This window comes from Marmota flaviventris, chromosome 4 (genome assembly GCF_047511675.1).
Source record: "Marmota flaviventris isolate mMarFla1 chromosome 4, mMarFla1.hap1, whole genome shotgun sequence".
NCBI classification, from domain to species: Eukaryota; Metazoa; Chordata; class Mammalia; order Rodentia; family Sciuridae; genus Marmota; species Marmota flaviventris.
This window is the reverse complement of record NC_092501.1, coordinates 62,205,256-62,227,054: the sequence shown is the minus strand read 5'-3', so window position 1 is coordinate 62,227,054 and position 21,799 is coordinate 62,205,256. Positions and strand designations below refer to the sequence as shown.

Genomic DNA, 21,799 nt, shown 5'->3' with positions numbered 1-21,799 from the left:
TCTCCACCCCTCCCTGCAATTTCTGCTTGTCCAAATTTATCTATTCTTTAAAATGCTTTTCAAGCTCCTTCTTGAGGCCTTTAGTCATCTCCCTTTCTTTCGAATTTCCTTATCACATGATCTGTTCTTTGCTTACGCATCTCATTAAGCAGGTCTGAGCAAAAAGCCTAAATTCAAATTCCAGTTTCCTTGACTATGGGAACTCAAACAAATACGTAAACTCTTTCAGCCTGATTCCTTAATGTAAATCAGAACTAATAACACCTTAAATTAGGGCTTTAAATTAGGACTAAATGTAAATTAGGAGTAATAGGATTAATAATAGTACTAATAATGTTCTCAAGTACTTTGAGAAAATTAACCAAGATAAGGTACCAAGTAACTAATATTTACTGAGTGTTACCATATGCCAGATTCTAGGCTAAACACTTTATGAATGATCTCATTTAAAACTGAAATAACTCAACAGCTGTAGGGCATTCATCCAAGTTACCAAACAACATCCATGTTAGAGCAGAAATTAAGTGCAAAGGCTGTCAATATCAGCCCCAGCACTGATCATCTGCGTGACCTTGATCAAAGTTCCACTTTGTGGAAACTTATTTTCCACCTCTATAAAATGAAAATAGCAATGGCCCTAATTCAGGCTCACTGTGAGGGTGAATGACACAATGCATGAAATGTTTATAGCTTAATGCCTAGCACATTACAAGCTCAATAAATGAGCAAGGACCTTGTTTATGATGCTGAAAGTGTTCATTTATGTGAAATCCTGGACAGGGGCAGAGCCTCACGTAAGTATATAGACGGAGGCCGGTGGATGCATTCATTCATGAATGAGGGCATATGTGTGCATGTCCTAAGAGTCTGTAAGAGTGACCAGGATAGCTCTGCTCCTAGGGAGTTCACAGACTAGTCTGAAAGAAAATGAACAAAATTAATGAAAAACTTGGAAAACTAAAGTTTCTGAGCCAAATGCAGTCCTTTGCCTATCTTTGGAAATAATTTTATTGTCACACAGCCATGCCCGTGTGTCCAGATAGACTGTCTGGCTGCTTTTTGTGTTATAATGGCAGAGCTGAGTGAATGTGAGAGAGAACATATGCCTGAAAATTCGAAAATATTTATCACTTGCCCTTTACAGAACAAGTCTGCTCCTCCCCTTGAAATCAATGATTAATAAAAGATGAATACTAAGAAGGAATCAAAAAGTGTGACTGAGAGGAAAATGGAGATAGCCAGGGTCCATATCACAGGGATCTGTTGATCATGGAAAGAGACTGAGATTATTCTGAGTACAATGTGAAGCATTTGGGAGGGCTTTTCATTTTTCTTTTCTTTTTTTTCCCCTTGGTATATGTTTGTATTATTTTAGGGTGTATTTGTATTATTTGAGAACAGGCTACTTTTATCATGAGATATACCAACACAAATACGTAAAATGTAAATGTACATTTAAACAAAATAAACACCATCCAGATCAAGAAATAGAAAACCCTCAGCACCTCAGAAGCCTCCCCATCCCCATCACAGGCTTCTCCTCTCTCCTTATGGCAATCACTTTCTTTATAATATTATTTTCCTTTTCTGTTTTTTATTTTTTTAATTGATTTTATTTTTTAAATACATGACAGTGGAATGCATTACAATTTTTCATATCTCTGTTTGTATATAAAGTATGTTGACACCAATTCGTGTCTTCATACATGTACTTTGGATGATGATGTCCATCACATTCCACCTTCATTGCTAACCCCCTGCCCCCTCTTTTCCCCTCCCACCTCTATGCCCTATATAGAGTTTGTCTATTCCTCCCATGCTCCCCCTCCCTATCCCACTATGAGTCAGTCACCTTATATCAAAGAAAACATTCGGCATTTGTCTTTTTAGGGATTGGCTGAATTCACTTAGCATTATCTTTTCCAACTCCATCCATTTACCCCTCACACATCAAATAGAGCACTAATCTCTAGGGTATATAAAGAACTCAAAAAGCTAAGCACCAAAAAAAAAAAAACAACCCAATCAATAAATGGGCCAAGGACCTGAACAGACACTTCTCAGAAGAGGATATACAATCAATCAACAAATATATGAAAAAATGTTCATCAACTCTAGCAATTAAAGAAATGCAAATCAAAACCACTCTAAGATTTCATCTCACTCCAGTCAGAATGGCAGCTATTATGAAGGCAAACAACAATAAGTGTTGGAGAGGATGTGGTGGTGGGACTGCAAATTGGTTCAGCCAATATGGAAAGCAGTATGGAGATTCCTTGGAAATCTGGGAATGGAACCACCATTTGACTCAGCTATCCCTCTCCTTGGTCTATACCCAAAGGACTTAAAAACAGCATACTACAGGGACACAGCCACATCAATCTTTATAGCAGCAGACTTCACAATAGCTAAACTATGGAACCAACCTAGATGTCCTTCAATAGAGGAATGGATTTAAAAAAATGTGGCATATACACAATGGAATATACTCAGCAATAAAAGAGAATAAAATTCTTTTCTGTTTTTAAATCTCCATATTTAATCTTATAATCCTAGTCTATTGATCCCTGGTTGTGATGAATTCTCTTGTCTTTGCATAACCTACACCCAGCAATTATACTCATACATTTAAACCCTACAAAAGTGTATGTTCATGTGCACCAGGAGACTTTTAAGAAGGGTTGTATCAGGTTTGTTTCCAACAGTCTCAAACTGGAATCAACCCACAATAGTAGAGTAAATAAATTTATTACAGCACAACAGGCCGTAATGGAAATGAACGAACTAAAATTATATGCAAGAGCATGAGGGAATCTTAAAAGTATAACTATAAGCTTTGGAGGGTTTTAAGCTGGGGAATGGAATAATAGGATCCAACTGATACTTTTAAAGGACTGCTGTGGATACTATGCAGAAAGCTGAGTCTCTGAGACAAGTAGAGACCTATAAAGGAAGCCTCTGCCTATCCCCTGAGACAAATGTTGGTGTATTGGATTAGGGTGGTGACAATGGAGATGGACAGGAAAAGAGGGATTTGAGATATATTCTGGAAGTAGAACAGATGTGACTTGCTGGACTGGATATGAGTGGTAAGAAGAGGGAGAGGTCATATAACTCATGGGCTCTGTCTGGGGTGGGGAAGCCATCTACCAGATGGGGAAGGGTAGAAAGAAACACTTTCTTGGAAGGGTATGTTTAGGGCTTGATGAATTATCTGAGAATCTAAGTGGAAATGTGCATAATTAGAGAAGTGGAGAGTGTGGGTGAAAAATCTCTAAACAATTCCAATGGCAAAGAGAGGATATCAAAGACACAACAGACTTTGTTTTAGAGTAAAGCCCTGTCACAGTAAACAGATCGTTTTCTTTAGCTGGAAATTCTTTTATGTCCATTAACCATTCTTTAAGATACAAATGCGCCTGGGGAGAATCATTATAAAACTCTCAGTGACAAAAGGGTTTAATGGAAAGAAGGAATATGGCAGGTACATCCTCTACACTAGTCTTAGAAACAAGTACCACTATCTTTCCTTTGGGTCCCTTTCCTTCTAAACACCCAACCACACATGTACTGAAGCTCTGTCATGTGGCAAGCACCATACTCAATTCTTGTATTTACTCAATTTACTACTGGCATTTCAAAAAGTTACCATTATGACTTCATCATTGCCAGATGCATGCAACTATGTAGGACCAATTGTAAACAGAGAAATATCAGACAAAAAGCTAAGTGACATCATTTAAAAGTTAGTCCTAGAATGATACAATTTAAGGTGAAGAACACTTTTTTTTTTTTTTTTTTTGGTACTAGGGATTGAACCCAGGGGCGCTTAACCACTGAGCCATATCCCCAGCCCTTTTTAAAATATTTTATTCAGAGACAAGTTCTTGCTAAGTTGCTGGCTTTGAACTCATGATCCTCCTGCCTCAGCCTCCTGAGTCATTGGGATTATAGGCAAGTGCCACTGCAGCTGGCGTGAAGAACAATTTCCGTTGCTGCTAAAAATAGCAATGACAATATCACCACCAGTCCTGGTCCTCAGGGTGAAGCTCAATGGTGGAATGCTTGCCTAGCATGTGCAAAAGCCCTGGGCTCAATCTCCAGCATTGCAAAAACAAAACACCCCACAGTGTCGAGGCACAGTGGCACATGTCTGTAAATCCAGTGACTTGGGAGGCTAAGGTAGGAGATAGCAAATTTGAGGCCAGCCAGGGCAACCTAGCAAGAGCCTGTCTCAAAATAAAAATAAAAAGGGCTGGGATATAGGTCAGTGGTAAACAATTTCCTGGATTCAGTTCCCAGGACCACAAAAAACAAAACCACCGCACACAGACAGAAACAGACACATACACACCTTAATTTTTGGTACACCTGAGGGAAGCTAATCTTTATGGCCTCTTTCCAGACCTGTTTAGCTAATAACATAATAGTCCTATTTACTTATTAGGATGATTAGCAGATTTGGGTAGCAGGATAGTCTAGGTTTTTGGCAAAAGGTTCTAAGGAGTATTTTTTTCTGGTGGTTTTCTTAAGATTCCACTTCACACTTCCCAAAGCAATTCCTATTCCTTTTTTGAGTATTGGATCATACCAAATCCTATTTATTCTCTCCTAATTGAGAATATGCTGATGCGTTTACCAAAATCATTTGCTTTAAGTTCCTAAAATCTATCCAAAATTATGTTTATATTTATTGAACTTGAATTTCTACTTTGAATTGCATACTTCTTTTACCCAGTCAGAGGAAAGTCCATTTTGGTAGTTTCATTAAATTCTTGAAAAAAAGAATTATTATTATCTTGTGACAGTGTTGCATTTCCAAGAATATGATGTGTACCTTATTTAGGTGTATATTTATCCTCCACTCCTTTTTTTTTTTTTTTTTTTGTAGCAAGAGGTACTTGGGATTGTATCCAGGGTCTATTTACCACTGAGCTATACCCCCCAGTCATTTTTGTTTTGAGAGAAAGTCTTGCTAAGTCAGGCTGACCTCAAACTTGTGATCCTCCTGCCTCAGCCTCACAAGTTGCTAGGAATACAGGCTTATACCATTGCGCCCAGCACATGTTCCATTTATTAAACTCACCATGCTAACTACAGTATTTGTCTTTTGCCAGAATCAATGCAGTAGTTATCTGTTTTACAAATGAGAACACTAAGATATGGAGAGAGATGGAGGCTTAAGGTTACAAAGACACTCAGATTCTAAATGGTGGAGCTAATAGATACATAATTGAAAAGTGGCAAATTTTTGCAATCTCCTTATGCTAGCATTTATTTTAGGACATTCTACAGCCATTAACTGTTCATTTGTACAAATGGTATAGACTAAAAAGTAGATTTACTTGAATAACTTAGGTTCTTTCTACTTGACCAGAATAGAGCAATTCCCAAAGTGTTTTCAAAGGAACACTAGTCCTCCACAAGCCTGGGGACAGAGCTGTTCTATGGCAAATGGTTGACATACATTACATACTACTGTGATTTGCTCAAAGATTCAAAGAGATCTGAGAAGCCTTTTAAGAAAGCAACTTGTTTAACTTTCTTCAGCCACAGAGCCAGTTTCATGAAGCTGTTAAAAGGTTAAAGATTTTTTTTTCTTTTTACTCTTTAGCACTCTGAGACATTTATCCAGAGATAATATGAGGTTTAAAAACATGTTTGAGTTTAAATACACACACCTTATAATTGGATGGCACTTTGTATTTACCAAAAAGGAAAAAACAAAAACCTCCTCTAGCCCTGAGGTGTCATTTGAATGTGCTGTTTATTTTTATTCCACATTTGCAAAGAAAGGTCTAGATTTGTTAGGAATATTTTCAAAGCCTTGCAGCCACAGAAGGTCAAACCGAAACTCAAATTCAAATTTTCTCAAACCACCTTAAATATACTGCCTTTCTGTAGGTAAAAAACCAAGGAGCTCTTGGGTTCCATATATAAGAACACAGATCAAGTTAGACCAACCGTGGTGAAAGAGATGATCTAAAACCACAGTGTCAGACCTGTCCTCTTGACCAGCTTTGCCACTAACCTCCTGGCTCTGCTTCCTCACCAGTGTAATGGCAGGACTGGGCTCACAGGAGCCCAAACTGTCCTTTCAGTTCTTGGAAATCAGTAGATCTTCATTGTTGTGACTTCCACAGGGCACAAAGCTGAGCTGAGCATGCCCTTCCTCACCCTTACGTCACTCCGCTATCTGCTGAATTTCACAGCTTATCATTTATATCAAACTTATTCCTACCACACTTGCACTTGGCCTTTTACTTTCTTCTTTTACTATTCAGCATGTGAATTTGATCCTGAAGGAGATTTTGCAACCCTATCAGTTTTTTCAGTAGCTAAGAATTAGATGATTCTTCCCCGCCAAGGGTTGGTCTCCTTCGGCTGATGTCTCATAAACCTGCCTGGTAGAGTTACATTTCATAGAGCTGCCTGTTTGGTTTTTACTTGCCTGGCTTAATTGCACTTCTCGTTATGTCCCATCTATAGTTCTTTAAATCTGTAATTATACCCCATCCCACTAGAATTCTGCAAGCTAAAATTATACACACATACACACACACACTTAAATTCACAAAAGACACTTTATAGGGATTTGCAATTTAAGATCAAAGTTGAACCAAAGCCACTTTGAAATCCCCTAGGAGGGCAACCCAAACTAGAAGAACTTGGCCCTTAATCTCAATTTTCTTTCTCTCTTTCTGTCTCTCCCTACCCTCTTGTTCTTACATGTATTCTCTCCTTTCTCCCTTCTTCTTCCTTTCATATTTCTTTTCTTTTTAGATTGCAAATTGCATTGCAAAACATAAGAATTTAACTGGCACTAGAATCAAGATATTGCTTCTGTATGTATACTAAGGTAATGTGTATGTAATAAATACTGAGACAAAAGACAGTAGAACATTGAGGACCTATAAACCTGCCTGTCCCTCAGAGGAGCTCCACGTGCCCCCATCTGCATACCTGTGAGCTAACAATACACCTAGATAAAGCTCTTTTGTGTCTTTGCTCCACCTGCTTGGCTTCAGCATTGACCCTGCAACCTTTGTTCTACTCTGTATCTCTGCCTCATTGTTCAATGTTAAATGATAACATTGTGGAGACTTGTTTTCCTTAGATTTCTTCCTTTTTTTTTTTTTTAGAAATTAATTTGAACATTAGTAGAACAAAGGAAGAGAAGAAAAACAAGGAGAAAGCCAAGAAGAAAAAGGAAAAGAGACCAGTTTGGCATTAATCTCTTGATAATCACTCTATTTTTATAGGTTAAGATTAAAATTTTATTTTTCCATATTACAAACTCATTCCTCTTTCTCAATATAAGCTGGCACTATATGTTGCTTATTATTTTTACTTGCTTCCAAAAGCTTCTGTTAAACCTCAGCATCCTGGGATACCAATGTGGTGATCTCTCACTAGTTCTTATAGATAGATTTATTCACAGCATGCCTATGGTTTCATGGAGATAACATTTGCTACAAATGCATAAGGGCTTACTCAAACTGGCAGCAATAAATCCAACTAACATGACAATCAAAGCTCTGGCGAGACCATCAGGCAAATGAGTCAGAAGTCAAAACTGTCATTAAAGTTGTAGGAGTCTTTTTAGAATTAAAAATTTCAAAATGATTGGTTTGGGGATTTGCAATAATATAGAAGTGCTAATTTATGCATCAGAGAACAACATAAACACATGATTGGGCAAATGTGGCTTGGCAGAGTTCATGTAAGGAACCTTAGCTGACAGTGAGTTGAATTAAATATCTATTTTAACCCCCCCAAATCTTAGTCTTCAATAATTGGTTTTTAATATCTTCCATAGAGAAAGCAGTAGCCCTATTACTCTGAATTGATTAGGCTACAGCTAGAATACTGTGCTCAATACCACCTAAATTGTAGATCCATATATACAAGTTGAAATGCATACAGGGGACCAGGTTGGTGACGGGAGGGGAAGAGCAGGAGGAAATGGAGATGATATGCCCAGAGGAAGAATAAAAAAGACTGAGGAAAAAAAATAGCAAACCTATTTTACATAACTGTTACATGGGAAATGTAGATTTTTTTCTAAATAGCATTTAGAGCCCAGTTACCTCATGAACTTAGTCAAATATATCAAAGCCCGAATCAATTATTAGAAGCCATAGGAAAGTCAATAAAATGGAGAATTTTTGAAGACAGCGGTTGTTCAAAGTTGACTAGGCAGTTTTGAGAATCAGGGAAATTCCATCCTGTGAGGCATTTGGGCAAAAGAGCTTCTAAGCAAATAAAAAGATTCTAGCACTAGATGTTTGTTCAGGTTGAGTGACCTTTAAGAAATTCTTTCAACATCAAAATCTATGACATTGTGAAATCAACTTGACTTCAATAGTCCATGGAAACACCCATAAAACAAGAAATAAAGAATTTTTAAATTAAATCTTTAATTTAATTTAAAATTTATCTGTGAAACAAATATAATTAAAATTTCTGAATTTCAAATTTGCAAGTTGAGAGAAAGGAAATGATTGTGATTTCTAGCTAAATAGCTGGATCTATTTTCTTCAAATTTAGAGATTCAAAATGAATCTCATTTTGAAGTTATTCTGTCAGTTGTCTGCATATATAAGACTGTTATATAGTCCATTCAAACTTGGCCTCTCATCAGTGTGGCTAACTTTGGATATTTTGTTAAAAGACCAGTACAGTTTTTATGTCTGTTTGTCATATTTCACAATTATTTCATTTGAAAGCAAACTTTTGACATGTTGTATGTGTGTGTGTGTGTGTATGTATGTGTATATGTGTGTGTGTGTGTGTGTGTGTGTGTGTATATATATATCTCCATGTAAGAATATAATCTGTTTTATCTTCTGCACCCAAAATATTTATTACTCAGAAATGTTGCTTGACAATACACTGTATGACAGCTAGACATATTATTCTAAAAGTCCTAATGCAGATACAAGATGATCTACTTGGAGATAGAAGGGAGATGAACATTTATTTAATGCTTTAGAGAAAAAGAAAGGAAATTAATTTTAAAAACCTATAAATTTATCAAAACATTTATGAACAATAAGGTAGGTCCTCTCAGGTCCCTGAAGATCGCAGAGCATTAGCTCTCCTGGGTGCACAGTCCTCAGCCATAATGCACTTGTTATAAGCAATCCTTGAATACTGAAAAAGTTAAAATGACCTGGGATCAGGCAGGTTTTTCCACTATTTAGGTTTCCAGTGAAATTTGTGTAAATCAAAGGAACCAAAAATTAAAGTAGGTAGGGAAAAAAAAAAAAAAAGACCAGAAACACTAAGATGGATTCTACAGAAAAGTGCTGTGAGAAGTGGCAAATTAAGGGTACTATAGAGAGTTAAATGATTCAAGAAAGAAACTTAAATATAATATAGATTCTACAACAGTAAACATTTCATTATTTTTGTGAAACTCCAAATTTGCCATCCCTACAATGTTTATTCACTTATAAAAATGCTAGTTTTCCAATGGATCTTGTAGACATGCCATGTATTCATGTATTTATATATATCTCTGACCTGATCAAAAGCATGGTGTTTTAATTAAGGCACAAATGGATTTTTTAAACACATAAAGTATAGCTACAATCATATTTTGATCTCTTAATCAAATCATTACTAAACGTTTATATCTTGGAAACACTTTTGTTCAGGTTGAGTTTTCACAATTAGCTCAATATCAAAAGGAATTTTTACAGCAAAACTTAGAATAAATCTTAGAATGGCATTTGATAACTTACCTGTAAGGACACCTCTTCTTATTTTATAAAATATTTTAACTATAAATATTAATCAATTTTCCCTTTTTAGATTTCAGATGAAAACAATACAAACATCAGTTTTCTGCTTGACAGAAACAAATAGAAAATAATCCAGATAATTAATGACATTTTTCTGTTTTAAAGTTGGAAAATGGGTTCAAAGAGTGAGACTTAAGACAGGAGTACTAAATATGCATTCTTTAAATAAATATACAAATTAATAATCTCAAGATGATTTGAAAAGTTAGTAACTCAAGGAAGTGTTACATTTCAAAGATAAGAAATGAAAGATAAAGCTGGTAGTTAGGTTTCATTACAGTAAAAATTTGCAAATACCTTCTTCAACATCTGAGATATATTCGCCATCACTGAGCATTTCAGGGGCGTTGGCTTTACGAACTGCATGATTTAAGCGAACAATATAAGTGTATGAAAAATACGTATTCCTGATACTACAACAAAACATTTCAATATTTCCCCAAACACTTTTGCAATGAACTTTGTCAAGAACCAACAAAAACAGTTACTCATAATTAATATGAACTCAAAGGACATTTTCATACCTTCATCATCAGACATATCAAGAACTTCATTCATCGTTTCTGGAACATTCATTTTGTGCTTCTCTGTGATGGTCTAGTAACAAAAAAATCAGTCACTTTAGTGTGAGCATTTTAAGGTATCCACTTTGTTGTTCTTTTGCATGGTCTGAGGAATGTGTCATTGTAACTTACAGTTTGGATCTTTTTTATCCTTTTTTTAACCTCGTGGTACCAGAAATTGAACTCTGGGATATTCTATGATTGAACTTCATCTCTAGCCCTTTTTTATTTTTTTCTTTTTAATATTGAGACAGAGTCTCACTCAGGTGCCCAGGCTGGTCTCAAACTTGTGATCCTCCTGCTCCTTAGGTTCCTGAGTAACTGGGATTACAGACATGTTCCATCATACCTAGGCTGGTTTGGATACTTAATGTCCCCCCAAAGTTCAAGCACTCAAGGCATGGTCCCCAATGCAGCAGTGTTTAAATTTGGGGACTTGGGGAACTAATTCATTCATTAGGATTTTGACCTCACTGATGTATTAATACATCAATGATAGGGCCAACTAGGTAGAGCCTTGTTGGAGAAAGTAGGCCACTGAAGGCAGGACCTTGAAGGGTATAATTTGTCCCAGGCCTCTTCCCTTCTGGGTCTCTCCCTCTGCTTTCTGGCCACCACGAGGTGAGCAGCTTTGCTTTACCATGTGCTCCCTGCCATGTTTTTTGTTGCCACAGCCCAAGGTAATGGGGCCAAGCCACCGTGTCTGAAACCTTGCAAACACTGAGTCAAAATGAAAATTTCCTCCTTTCAAGTTGATTTTCTCACAACCATGAAAAGTTGACTAACAACCACTAAAGGTCTTGGCTGAAGATAAGCCAAAATAATAGCAAGAAATGTCTTTATTAATGGTGCCAATGAAGCCAGATTTAAAATTAGGCAGTCAGTGTAGTTAGGTAAATCGGGTCTAATATGGAGTGAAATCTAAAATGGAGGCCATGTTGAGAATGAATTTCTGGAAAAGTTGAGCAACTCTTGAAATGTTAATGAAGTCCCAAGAAAAGCCCTAGGCCCAAAGTCCATCCCAAAGAAATGTTAATGAACAGCCCCAGCAGATTTGGAGATAGCCCATTCCAAAGAAGTGTTAAATGAAGTCCTTCCTGCCCAGATTACTTGTTTGGCCCACCTGTGTCCCACCCCTCGGGCCTTCCCACCTACATTCCATCACCAAAAACTATAAAATGGAGAGACAACCGCACTTCCATGGATTCCACCTCTTGGGTCCCCTTCTTCCTCCGGGAGAAGTCTTTTCTGCTGTCCTTTAATAAACTTCTAATTTCTACTCTGACCTTGCCTCGGCATGCACCGGTCAACAGCAGTAACACCAAGATTCCCACTTACTTTGTCTTCTCCTCTTATGTGTACTTTTAATTCCTGAGATACATCAAATAATTCATATTGCATAAATTACATAATTTTTACAAGTATGTGCCTGAAAAAAGGGAGATAATGTACTTTCAGGATCATTTTAACTTCAAAAAATTTTAAAGAACAGATTGGTGTTTTTGAAGGTGCCTTAGTAGACACTGCTGCTGAGCAGATGGCTGGAAATGTGGGTCAGTAAGAGAGCCCTGGCAGCCTGGGATTAGGCTAGAGGGTGGTGGAAGCCTCAAATAAGCCAGACCCCAGGCCTCTGGGGAGGCTTTTCTACTATGGCCATGCTCATCTTGATGTGCAGGTTTGGCACTGGGTCTTGGGTAAGCGGTAGGGACCTTCCATCAGGGTTGGGGGTGGTGGTGTTTATTTTAAAGAACAAACAGCACATTACAGAACAGGGGCCTTAATGACTCTTCTATTTGTTTTCTGACAACTTCGTATTTATAGATCATTTCCACCCCAAAGACACCATCAGCATTACTTGTTAAAAATTTTTAAATAACTTTTATTTAAAAATAAGTTGCCTTTTAATTCCGAGAATATGAAAAGCTAATGGGTAAGAGTTACAAAGATATGCATTTAAATTTTTTAAAAGTCACATTAAAAATAAGAAAGGGTATATATTATTTCTTAGGGATAATTGATAAATGTAATTTATACTGCCAGCCCAGTTATTATGCTGAAACAAGACATTATTTGGTGCCTCTTCCAGTGGGTAACACTAAAATAAAGGGTTAAAAAAGTTCTAATTTTAGAATAGTTGTAGATTTACAGAAAAATTATGTAGATAGTAAAGAGAGTTCTCATATACCCCACACCAAGTTTCCCTGATGCTAAGAGCCATAGCCAAGTAGGAATGACGCATGGAATTTTTGGTTGTAAGGTGCAAGCCATTGAGATGATAATGATTATGTTAAGATGTGCATTCAATTGGAGATTAGACCCCTGCTGTCTGCCTAGGCCTGCTACTTTGGATTCTCAGAGAGTTCCCATTGGTTGGGGAAGTGTGGTAGGAGGGAATTCCGGAGGAGGGATTTCCTGTTGGTATAGTGTGTCCCTGGAGAAGGCCGCGTGCGTGGCATTGGCGGGAGTTTTGGAAATAAAGTTTGTTCCTGCTTGAGTGGCTCGTGATTTTGTGCCCAGCCAGACTGCGGCACCCTGATCATTAAAATCTTGTATTTGTATGGTATATTTGTCACAAATAATGAAACAGTATTAATACATTTGGTGTATTTGTCACAAATAATGAAACAATATTAATACATTAAAGTTTGTATTTTATTCATATTTCCTTTACTTTTACCTAATGTCCTTTCTCTATCCCAGGATCTCATCCAGGATAGCACACATTATATTTAGTAGTTGTGTCTCCTTGGGCTTCTTTTGGCTGTAACAGTTTCTCAGACTTTCTGTGGTTTTGATGACCATGATAGCCTGGAGTTATATTGGTCAGGTATTTTATGTAATTATCACCCAACTGGGGTTTGTCTTGCATTTTCTTTTATGATTTGACTGAGGCTAGAAGTTTTGGGGAGGAAAATTGCAGAGGTGAAGTGCCATTTTTTAATCACACATCAAAGGTACATACCTTTGACAAGACTTATGACTTGATGTTGACCTTGATCATCTCCTGAGGCAGTGTTAGTCAGGTTTCTCTACTGTAAAGTTACTTTGTTTTCCTGCCTCTGTGAGTGTGTGTGTGGTGTGTGTTAAATCACAATGCTCAGCCCATATGTAAGCAGTGGGGAATTATGTTCTACACTTCCTTGAGAGTGAAGTACTCTGATAAATTACTTGGAATTCTTTTGCCTAAGAAATTTGTGTCTTCTTTCCATTTGTTTCAGACATTTATTTATATGAGTATGGACTTAATGATATTTGTTTTATACTTTGCCCTAAACCCCAATACTATTTTATTTATTTATTTTTGCTCAAATTGTTCTACCTTTTTTTTTTAAATATATATATTTTTAGTTGTAGATGGACACAATACCTTTATTTATTTATTTATTTTTAAGAGAAAGAGAATTTTTAATATTTATTTTTTAGTTTTCGGCGGATACAACATCTTTGTATGTGGTGCTGAGGATCGAACCCCGGCCGCACGCATGCCAGGTGAGCACACTACCGTCTGAGCCACATCCGCAGCCCAAATTATTCTACCTTTGACCACTGGGAACTTGCAGTTGATTCATGTGTCCCTGTGATATATCCCAAACACAGTGTGTATGCATTTGCTGTTCATTTATTTGGGATGGTAGTGGGAGAGTATTCCTTACTTGAGGGCACTATAAGATGTTCTAGGCCCATTCTGTATATTTCCTTTTCTAGTTCTAGATTTATCCAGGTCTCCAAGGAGCTCTGATTCCTTTTATTAAAGAATGATATTAGCAACTGATATTCATATGCAAAAGGTATTCAGCTTTAGCTTCTGGAAAAAGCATTTTAAATAATGCAATTAAAAACAGATAGGAAGCTGGGTGTGATGGCACACACCTGTAATCCAGCAGCTCAGAAGGCTGAGGCAGGAGGATCATGAGTTCAAAGCCAGCCTCAGCAAAAGTGAGGCACTAGGCAACTCAGTGAGGCCCTGCCTCCAAATAAAATACAAAATAGGACTGGGGACGTGGCTCAGTGGTCAAGTACCCCTGAGTTCAATCCCTGTAATCGTCACCTCCAAAAAAAAAAAAAAAAGATAGGAATCACATTTTCTAAAGTTCAGTTTCTCTCCATTCAGTTTGTTATGCTGTCATGATTGTGACCTCATTTACTAAAGCATCTTTCTCAGAACTGCCACATCATATGTTATTCTCCTGGATGAGGCATTGTTGTTTTCAAGGTTTGGAAAGACTAAAGTATTCTTATAAGAGGCAATGACCCCAAGGAGCCAGTATGTAGCTGCGGGAAGATGGCGCCTGTGGTGGAGGTCAGTCTATGTTTACTAGTTTAAGATTAAAGACACTAACCTAGGCTGCATCAGCTGTAAGTTAGTTGACATGTAAGTGCTAAAGCTGGTCTGATAAGGTGGTGTCTTAGTTTATAAGATAAAGTCTCAAATACCGCAGTGCTGGACTAAGCCTTAAAGACTGTGATGGCCTTTCTAATCAATGTGAGCAGTTCCTCTGGTGGAAGCCTTGTTTTCTTCCTTAGGCAAATTGGACCTTTCCTGTTAGCATGCACAGTGTCTTTCTCTCACAGAAATTTACCAATCAAGTCTCCTGATGACACAAAGTGGAATGGCACTCCTCTCTGCATGTTACAGCTTCTAAGGGGAACCTGCGTTCCCCTTAGAACCTTTCTCTACCTTTCAGAAGATTTTCTAAAGCTATAGCTTTATTTCATCTATAACTCTACATTCTCTTAAAGCTTTTGTTCTTTATTAAAGAAACATTTTGTATTTTGTTAGTGGGTAAGTAATTTAATAGAATAAGATTTGCATTTTGAACAATTTTTACTACTTTCAATTCCTCATACTGAACTAGCAGTCATATTTATTGCAATGACTTTAAATCTTATATAGCATAGTGACACTTGGTCATTGTTAAATAGCTTGTCTTCCTCCTCCCTCCTTCCCCATCCTACAGAGAGCTACATGGAATATCTATAAAATTAAGGCTAATAAACATTGTTTGTTTAAACTCTTTTACTTGAGAGTTTAATAACATGTTAGAAGAAGATGAAATACTCAAGAAGTGTATGAATCAACATATGGGAATTTATTACTTAGATAAACTACATCTTGAAGTTGGAAATGTATCCTGGTTGATAACCCCTGCTGTAAGTCCTTTAAAATAACTGTTTTCCTTCTTGTAAACTGTACAATTTCTCTCTTATGAGCAACAGGCTTATTTTTTTAATTTCTAAAGCCTGTACATTGCCAAATCACTCAATCTACAGTAGCTACAGACACTCCTAGGCTATGGCTTTTTAATATAAAGCACCATGTACACAAAATGATTTGGATGAACCAACTATACTTCCCTTCAAGTTGGGAGGTGATAGAAAGGAAAAGGAGACTGAACTGATAACCAGAAATATTCCAGAATCCTCAAATTACATTGTACAGCCTTCATCTCAAGGCTACGTGTTAAGTCATAGAGTCAGGAATAACTCAAATAAGCTTCGGACATGGAGTAGTATCTGCCCTTGGTTCCAAAGTTATCAAATCCTAATGCAGTTCAGAGGTTCCAGATGGGGTTAAAGTGAAAAGATTTATCCTAGAGGCTGCAGCTTATTAAAGTGTATCTGATGCAATAGAATCTCCTGCTGAAGAGTTACTTTAAAATTTAACAAAACATTGTATTATTGTTTCCTATAAAAGCTGAAGTGGACAAAGAATAGAGAGAATGGTAATCAAAACCAATTTTGATCCTAACTGTAATTGTTTAAAAAATATACAATTTTTAAAAACAATATGTAATCATATATTATTTGCATATTAAACGACATCTCAGCCCTTTAGGAAACTTCTATTTTTGGTATTGGGGACTGAACCCAATAGTGCTTTACCACTGAGCTACATCCCCAGACTTCTTTATTTTGAGACAGGATCTTACTATGTTGCTTCTGGCCTCACAAAGTTGCTGAGGCCGGCTTCAAACCTCTGATCCTCCTGCCTCAGCCTCCCAAGTGGCCAGGCTTAAAGGCATGTGCCATCAAGCCTGGTGTTGTGCAACTTTTAAAAAGGTATTTTTAACATTTCAGAGTTTTGTTCATATCAGGAATGAGAGTTTCGGTATCCTGACTGCCAACAATGAGATAACAATTAGAAACATGGCACTTAGTCTGAATGGCACAATGAAAGTTCATCTTAGAAAAGCCCAGTAAAACTCTAGCCTGAGAACTGGCTTCCAGGGGAACAAGGTTCTGTTTTCACTACTTACAGTCGTGGTCATGGTCTCTTCTGTCACTACCTTCAGGGTGTCAACCACTGAGATGTACCCAAGGCGCCGGGCAATGGCAAGGGCGGTATTCCCATTCTGGCAATGGGAGAACACAGACAAAGAATTAAGAAGCCTCCTTCTGCACGTTTTGCCTACACAAAATGTGAAGGTGAGTGTCTTATCACACCTATCCATTGTTTGGCTTTGTTAGAGACATACCTTACACAAAACCCACTTAACCTGTTTCTACTCATTGGCCAAGTCTGGGCAGCTACACATGGAATCCAAGAGCAATGTCCTCAGTAAGCAATCAATGAAACAGACCCATTTCTTTTTCTTACATATGTACTTCCTATTAGATGGCAGCACAATTAATAGTTTTAAAGTGTGAAACACTAATTAGATCTCTCTCTGAATAGTTCACAACAATATGAGTATTGCCCTTTTTCAATTATTCTTCTGAATGCTGTTTATGCCTATCAATAGAAAAAGCAACATGTGTATTCAATGAAAAATATGAAAGAGTCCAGGTCGCACTATCTCCTCCTCCTTCCCTTACACTGGCGTGAAGCTTACCACAGTGAGTTCATTGGGAGAGGCATTGTTCTGAAGCAAGACATTTATTATATGTGTATGTCCCTGTTGAGCTGCTTGATGTAATGGCGTATACCCATTCTGTGGAAGAAAGATGGAATAAATGACTCTTACATTATCAGATACAAAATAAACAACTTTGGTGGAAAGGAAGGAGAAGGGAGCTTACCTTTGTTTTGGCATTGACTTTTGCAGAATGCTGGAGAAGGAAATTAACAATCTTGATGTTTCCGTAGTGGCAGCCCACATGTAGTGGTGTGTATCCCATCTGTAATTATATATTTTTTTTTCCAAAAAGAAACAGCATAAGTACACTTTTAGTAACAGCTATCCTAAATAGAAGCAAAATTACTATTTAGCCTTTTCTTGAGCGGAAAAAAAATTTTTTTTCTCATCTCTCTATAAAAAAATTTACACTTGATCATTCTCAGAGCTAGTTGTAATTATAAGTAACAATACCACTTCACATAAAAATAGTTACTTAGTTTTCCCCAGTGTTCTCACTTGTATTAGTTCATTTTCATCTTGTAATAACTGTTCAAGACAGGCTAACCCACTCACTGCCTGGCAAGAGTCAGAGAGTGTTTTATGGGCACCCCAGACTACTCTCTAAATGTTTAAAATCTAGGGAAAAAAAAGTCTAAATGATAAGGCAAGGTTGAGGATGTTCAGAAGGCATGATGGAGATAGAGTCACAGAAACACTAATGAGGAAGAGACTGCTCTGAGTGCTGGTAGCTGGAGAAGTTTGAACTTGATCTAGGTGAATCTGCTCTAGTTCAAGTTTCCCAGTGTCTTCACTTGAGTTTCACAGTGTGAAAATCACCGATTTAGACAAAGCAACCATCTTTTCTCAGATGAGTAACCCAGGATGGGGTGTGGGAGGGGAGGGTTATAAGTTCATTCTTTCATTCTCTCCCTCCCTGTGTGTGTGTGTGCAAAGAAAATCTATATAATTATTTGAAAAAAATAAGGATATTCTGGATCCTTTTCTAGATGGTGACAATCATTGTAAGAGAGACCACTACACAATTTCAGGGACCCTGTTCAATCTCTGTTCATGACACAGGAAGAACCAGCTCACGGAAAGACAGAACATGAACCTTTTATTGCAACATTTCTAAGCAGTAATTGAAGGAGAAAGGTTCATATTTTCAAGGGTCTGAATCTCACATATGATGGCATGTGCCTTTATGGTGGCCCCACAAATGCATTACTTTAAATTTTAAAAGAGGATGCCCAGACCACAGCCATAGCCAAAGGTGAGGATAACCCACTAGGGATGTGCTGCCCTGTAGACCTGCCTCTGATCAAACTCCCTCCCCAAACCAACCTGTGAGTGCCCTCTTGCTGCCCAGACTCTCCCCAGCAAGTGCACCATAACCACATAGTATGAGATGGGCTTATCACCCCAAAGCCACTTCATGCATGACTGAGGATATCCCTTTTTTGGTGATCAGAATTGCTTGCCTACTTTGCAGGGTTCTTCTTTCTTGGAACTGAGGAATCAGATGGTGCACCTATGATCAGAACGCTGCTTGGTAAGGGAGATTTGAATGTAGTTTGTGCAATCATTTCTAAGTACAATTAGTTTAACTGAAGTAACTTTATTCTCAAGCTCAGTGTTAAGAGGTCAAAACAATATTGATAATATTTGAAAAATCTAAATATTCAAGAGCTCTCCAAGTTTTTAGACTACTTGCTTAAGTAACATGTTACAATTTCCAAAGGCTGGTGTGTTAAATGCATTAGATTTGTTGAGAATTGAATCGCTTTAAATATTTCAACAAACAACTTGTATTTATTCTCAAAGCTTCCTATCTCACTCTTGGTAAAACCTTGCCATTATACTATTAGGACTTACCTGATTTAGGTCTCCCCTGCCTCCCCTGCCCCCTTCTATTAATCTTTGATCTCATTTTCTATTCTTTCCCTGTTCACTGTGCTCTGGTAGACTAGTATTTTTACTATTCCATAAAAACTAAAGGAGCATTTTATTAAAGATGTGTGTGCCTGGTCAAGAAGATTCAACTTACACTTGGATTCACTGTGGGTAGGGGTTGCCATTCCCATATAAGATGGTACCTTGTATGGATACACCGGGAGAGATGTGATTTGAGAAATCCTTTCCACCTAGCAGTAATAAATGTTGGAAAAGACCAACTGTTCTTTCTTGAGATTTTTTTTTTTTTTTTTTAATACCACGGATTGAACTCAGGGGCACTTGACCACTGAGCCACATCCCCAGCCCTATTGTTGTATTTTATTTAGAGACAGGGTCTTGTTGAATTACTTAGAGCCTTGCCATTGCTGAGGCTGGCTTTGAACTTGCGATCCTCCTGCCTCAGCCTCCCAAGTCGCTAGGATTACAGGCATGGGCCACTGTGCCCAGCCTTTCTTGAGCAATTTTGCCTCTTTGTCCAGTGCTACCTCACTTATGATTATCATTATACTCTGAAATAAAACCTTTTCTTTTTTTGGGCAAACCTGAGTAGGGATATATAAAACCCTGCAAAATGCACCTCACAGTCTTTAATAATTTTCTTTCACTTTCCCCTCTATTGATTACCAAGTGGTGGATGTTGACATCTATTACTGATCAGGCTGCAGCTTCAACCAGTGAAATGAAGGAGTGGAGCAGCGCTATGGCTGAGTATGTGGACTCTGGAGGCAGAGCACGTACTTGGAATCCAGCTTTGCCACTTACTCACTGTGTGACTTTGGGCGAGTCATTGCACCTCTCTGTGCTGGCTCATGCACTGTCAAATGGAATCTGATAACATCAGCTTTCTTATAGTATTGTCTTAATATGCTGACAGACACAGTATTTGGCACATGGCATTAGCTATGATCATCTCCTGCCTCAACTAGTGGGTGGCATATAATAGTACCCAATAAATATTTTAAACCTTGGTAAATAAATGATCAAAAGAAAGGAAACAGGAAAAGATCCAGAGGAAAGACTGTGTCTTCTTGTTGAATGGGATGGTTGTATTGTGTAGCAACAGAAAACAGGCTCAGATGGAACATTCTGGCTGATATTTCCAATCTATATTATCTTGTTACAATATCTTATTTAGTAATAATTAGGAACTCTCTCTGCCCCAACTCGAGACTTGAGAGAGGGAGTGGGCAACCTCTTTCTCCTTCCTCTCCAAAAACCTGTGGGTCAGTCTCTAGGAGTTGGTGCTTTGCCTGAATTCCTTGCACTTAGCGTCATCTTCCTGGGTAACCACACACCCCACAATTACAAATACTACCCAGTTTTTAAAAATGTGGTATTTTAATATAATTTAAAGTACTGATGCTGTTTAAAGGGATATTTTTCTATTATCACTTTACATTAAATATTACTTGAGGGCACTGGGGTGTGACTCAATGGCAGGGCACTTGCCTAGTATGCACAGAGCCTTAAATGTGATTTACAGTATGGAAAAAATATTTGCACATACACATGCTTATACACATGAAGACTAAAATTTTTTATAAAGTTCATAATTTTAGTTCAGTGTAACTGAAATTAGATAAGTGCATTTAGTAATGAAGGAGAGTTTTTTTCTTTAGAAACAAACCCTCTCTAAATAAACTCTCAATACTTCATTTCCTAAGGGAAGTATAGCTGAAATTCTCAAACAGCCTAATAAGTTTTCTCCTATGATTTTTTCCTTTATTATTCATCTCAAAACTGAGTGTGAAATAAACTGGGATGGGGGAACTATGAGATCTTAGAATTATTAAATACTGTGAAATAATATTTTCATAATGATAAGAAAAAAATAAGCAAACTGTCATGTCTAACCTGCCCATCCCATTTCTGATACCCCAAATAATTCTGTTAACTTTTTTTTTTTTTTTTCCTCTTGGTACTTTCCTCTTAGCTTACGGACCTATATACACATTCCCAGTATTTGGAACAAAAAGCACTCCTTTCAAATGCTTCTCTTTTCTACATCTCTATCCTCCTATAATTAAGCTTCTTGGTACGTGAGGGGGCCCTTCTTCATTCACCATTCCCTCTCATCCTTCCCCATCTCACCAACTCAACCACTGCAGTCAAAACTGCTTCCTAGCTGGGTGCAGTGGCGCATGTCTATAATCCCTGCGACTCAGGAGGCTGAGGCAGGAGAATCACAAGTTCATAGCTAGCCTCAGCAACTTAGTAAGGCCCTCAGCAACTTAGAAAGACCTAATCTCAAAACAAAAAAAAAAGGGGGGGGGGCTGGGGATGTAGTTCAGTGGTTGAACACCCCTGGATTCAATCCCAAGTACAAAATCAACTAACCAATTAACCAACCAACCAAAAACTTTTCATTCTTGATGCTCTTGATGCCAATACCATGCACAGGATTCATCCTTCTCCTACCCAAAACACTCACCTTGATGTCTTATATAACTGGGCATTGATATCCTGTCTTTCCTGGGTTACCCCATGACAGCCTCTCTTCCACCTCTTCTACCCAATGCCGCTGACCCAGGGCTTTGTCTTTGGTCTGCTCAATGATCACATCTCTACCTACAACTTCAGCTGACTCATTTTAGCTGATGGTCCCTGAGTCTGGGTCTTCAGTCTGGCCATC

At 37.7% G+C, this 21,799-nt stretch overlaps 1 protein-coding gene across 3 annotated transcripts in view; it reads right to left on the bottom strand.

The window, feature by feature from the left end:
* Nucleotides 1-21,799, bottom strand: part of Ank3 (ankyrin 3) — a 321,653-nt gene that overhangs the window by 110,308 nt on the left and 189,546 nt on the right. For all 3 annotated transcript variants that reach the window (XM_027931178.2, XM_071611239.1, XM_071611240.1), the window contains exons 19-23: nucleotides 17,393-17,491; nucleotides 17,206-17,304; nucleotides 16,630-16,725; nucleotides 10,334-10,406; nucleotides 10,107-10,169 (exon numbers count right to left, since the gene is read on the bottom strand). In XM_027931178.2, coding sequence (XP_027786979.1) covers nucleotides 10,107-10,169; nucleotides 10,334-10,406; nucleotides 16,630-16,725; nucleotides 17,206-17,304; nucleotides 17,393-17,491 — 430 coding nt within the window. The remainder of the gene's footprint in view (nucleotides 1-10,106; nucleotides 10,170-10,333; nucleotides 10,407-16,629; nucleotides 16,726-17,205; nucleotides 17,305-17,392; nucleotides 17,492-21,799) is intronic.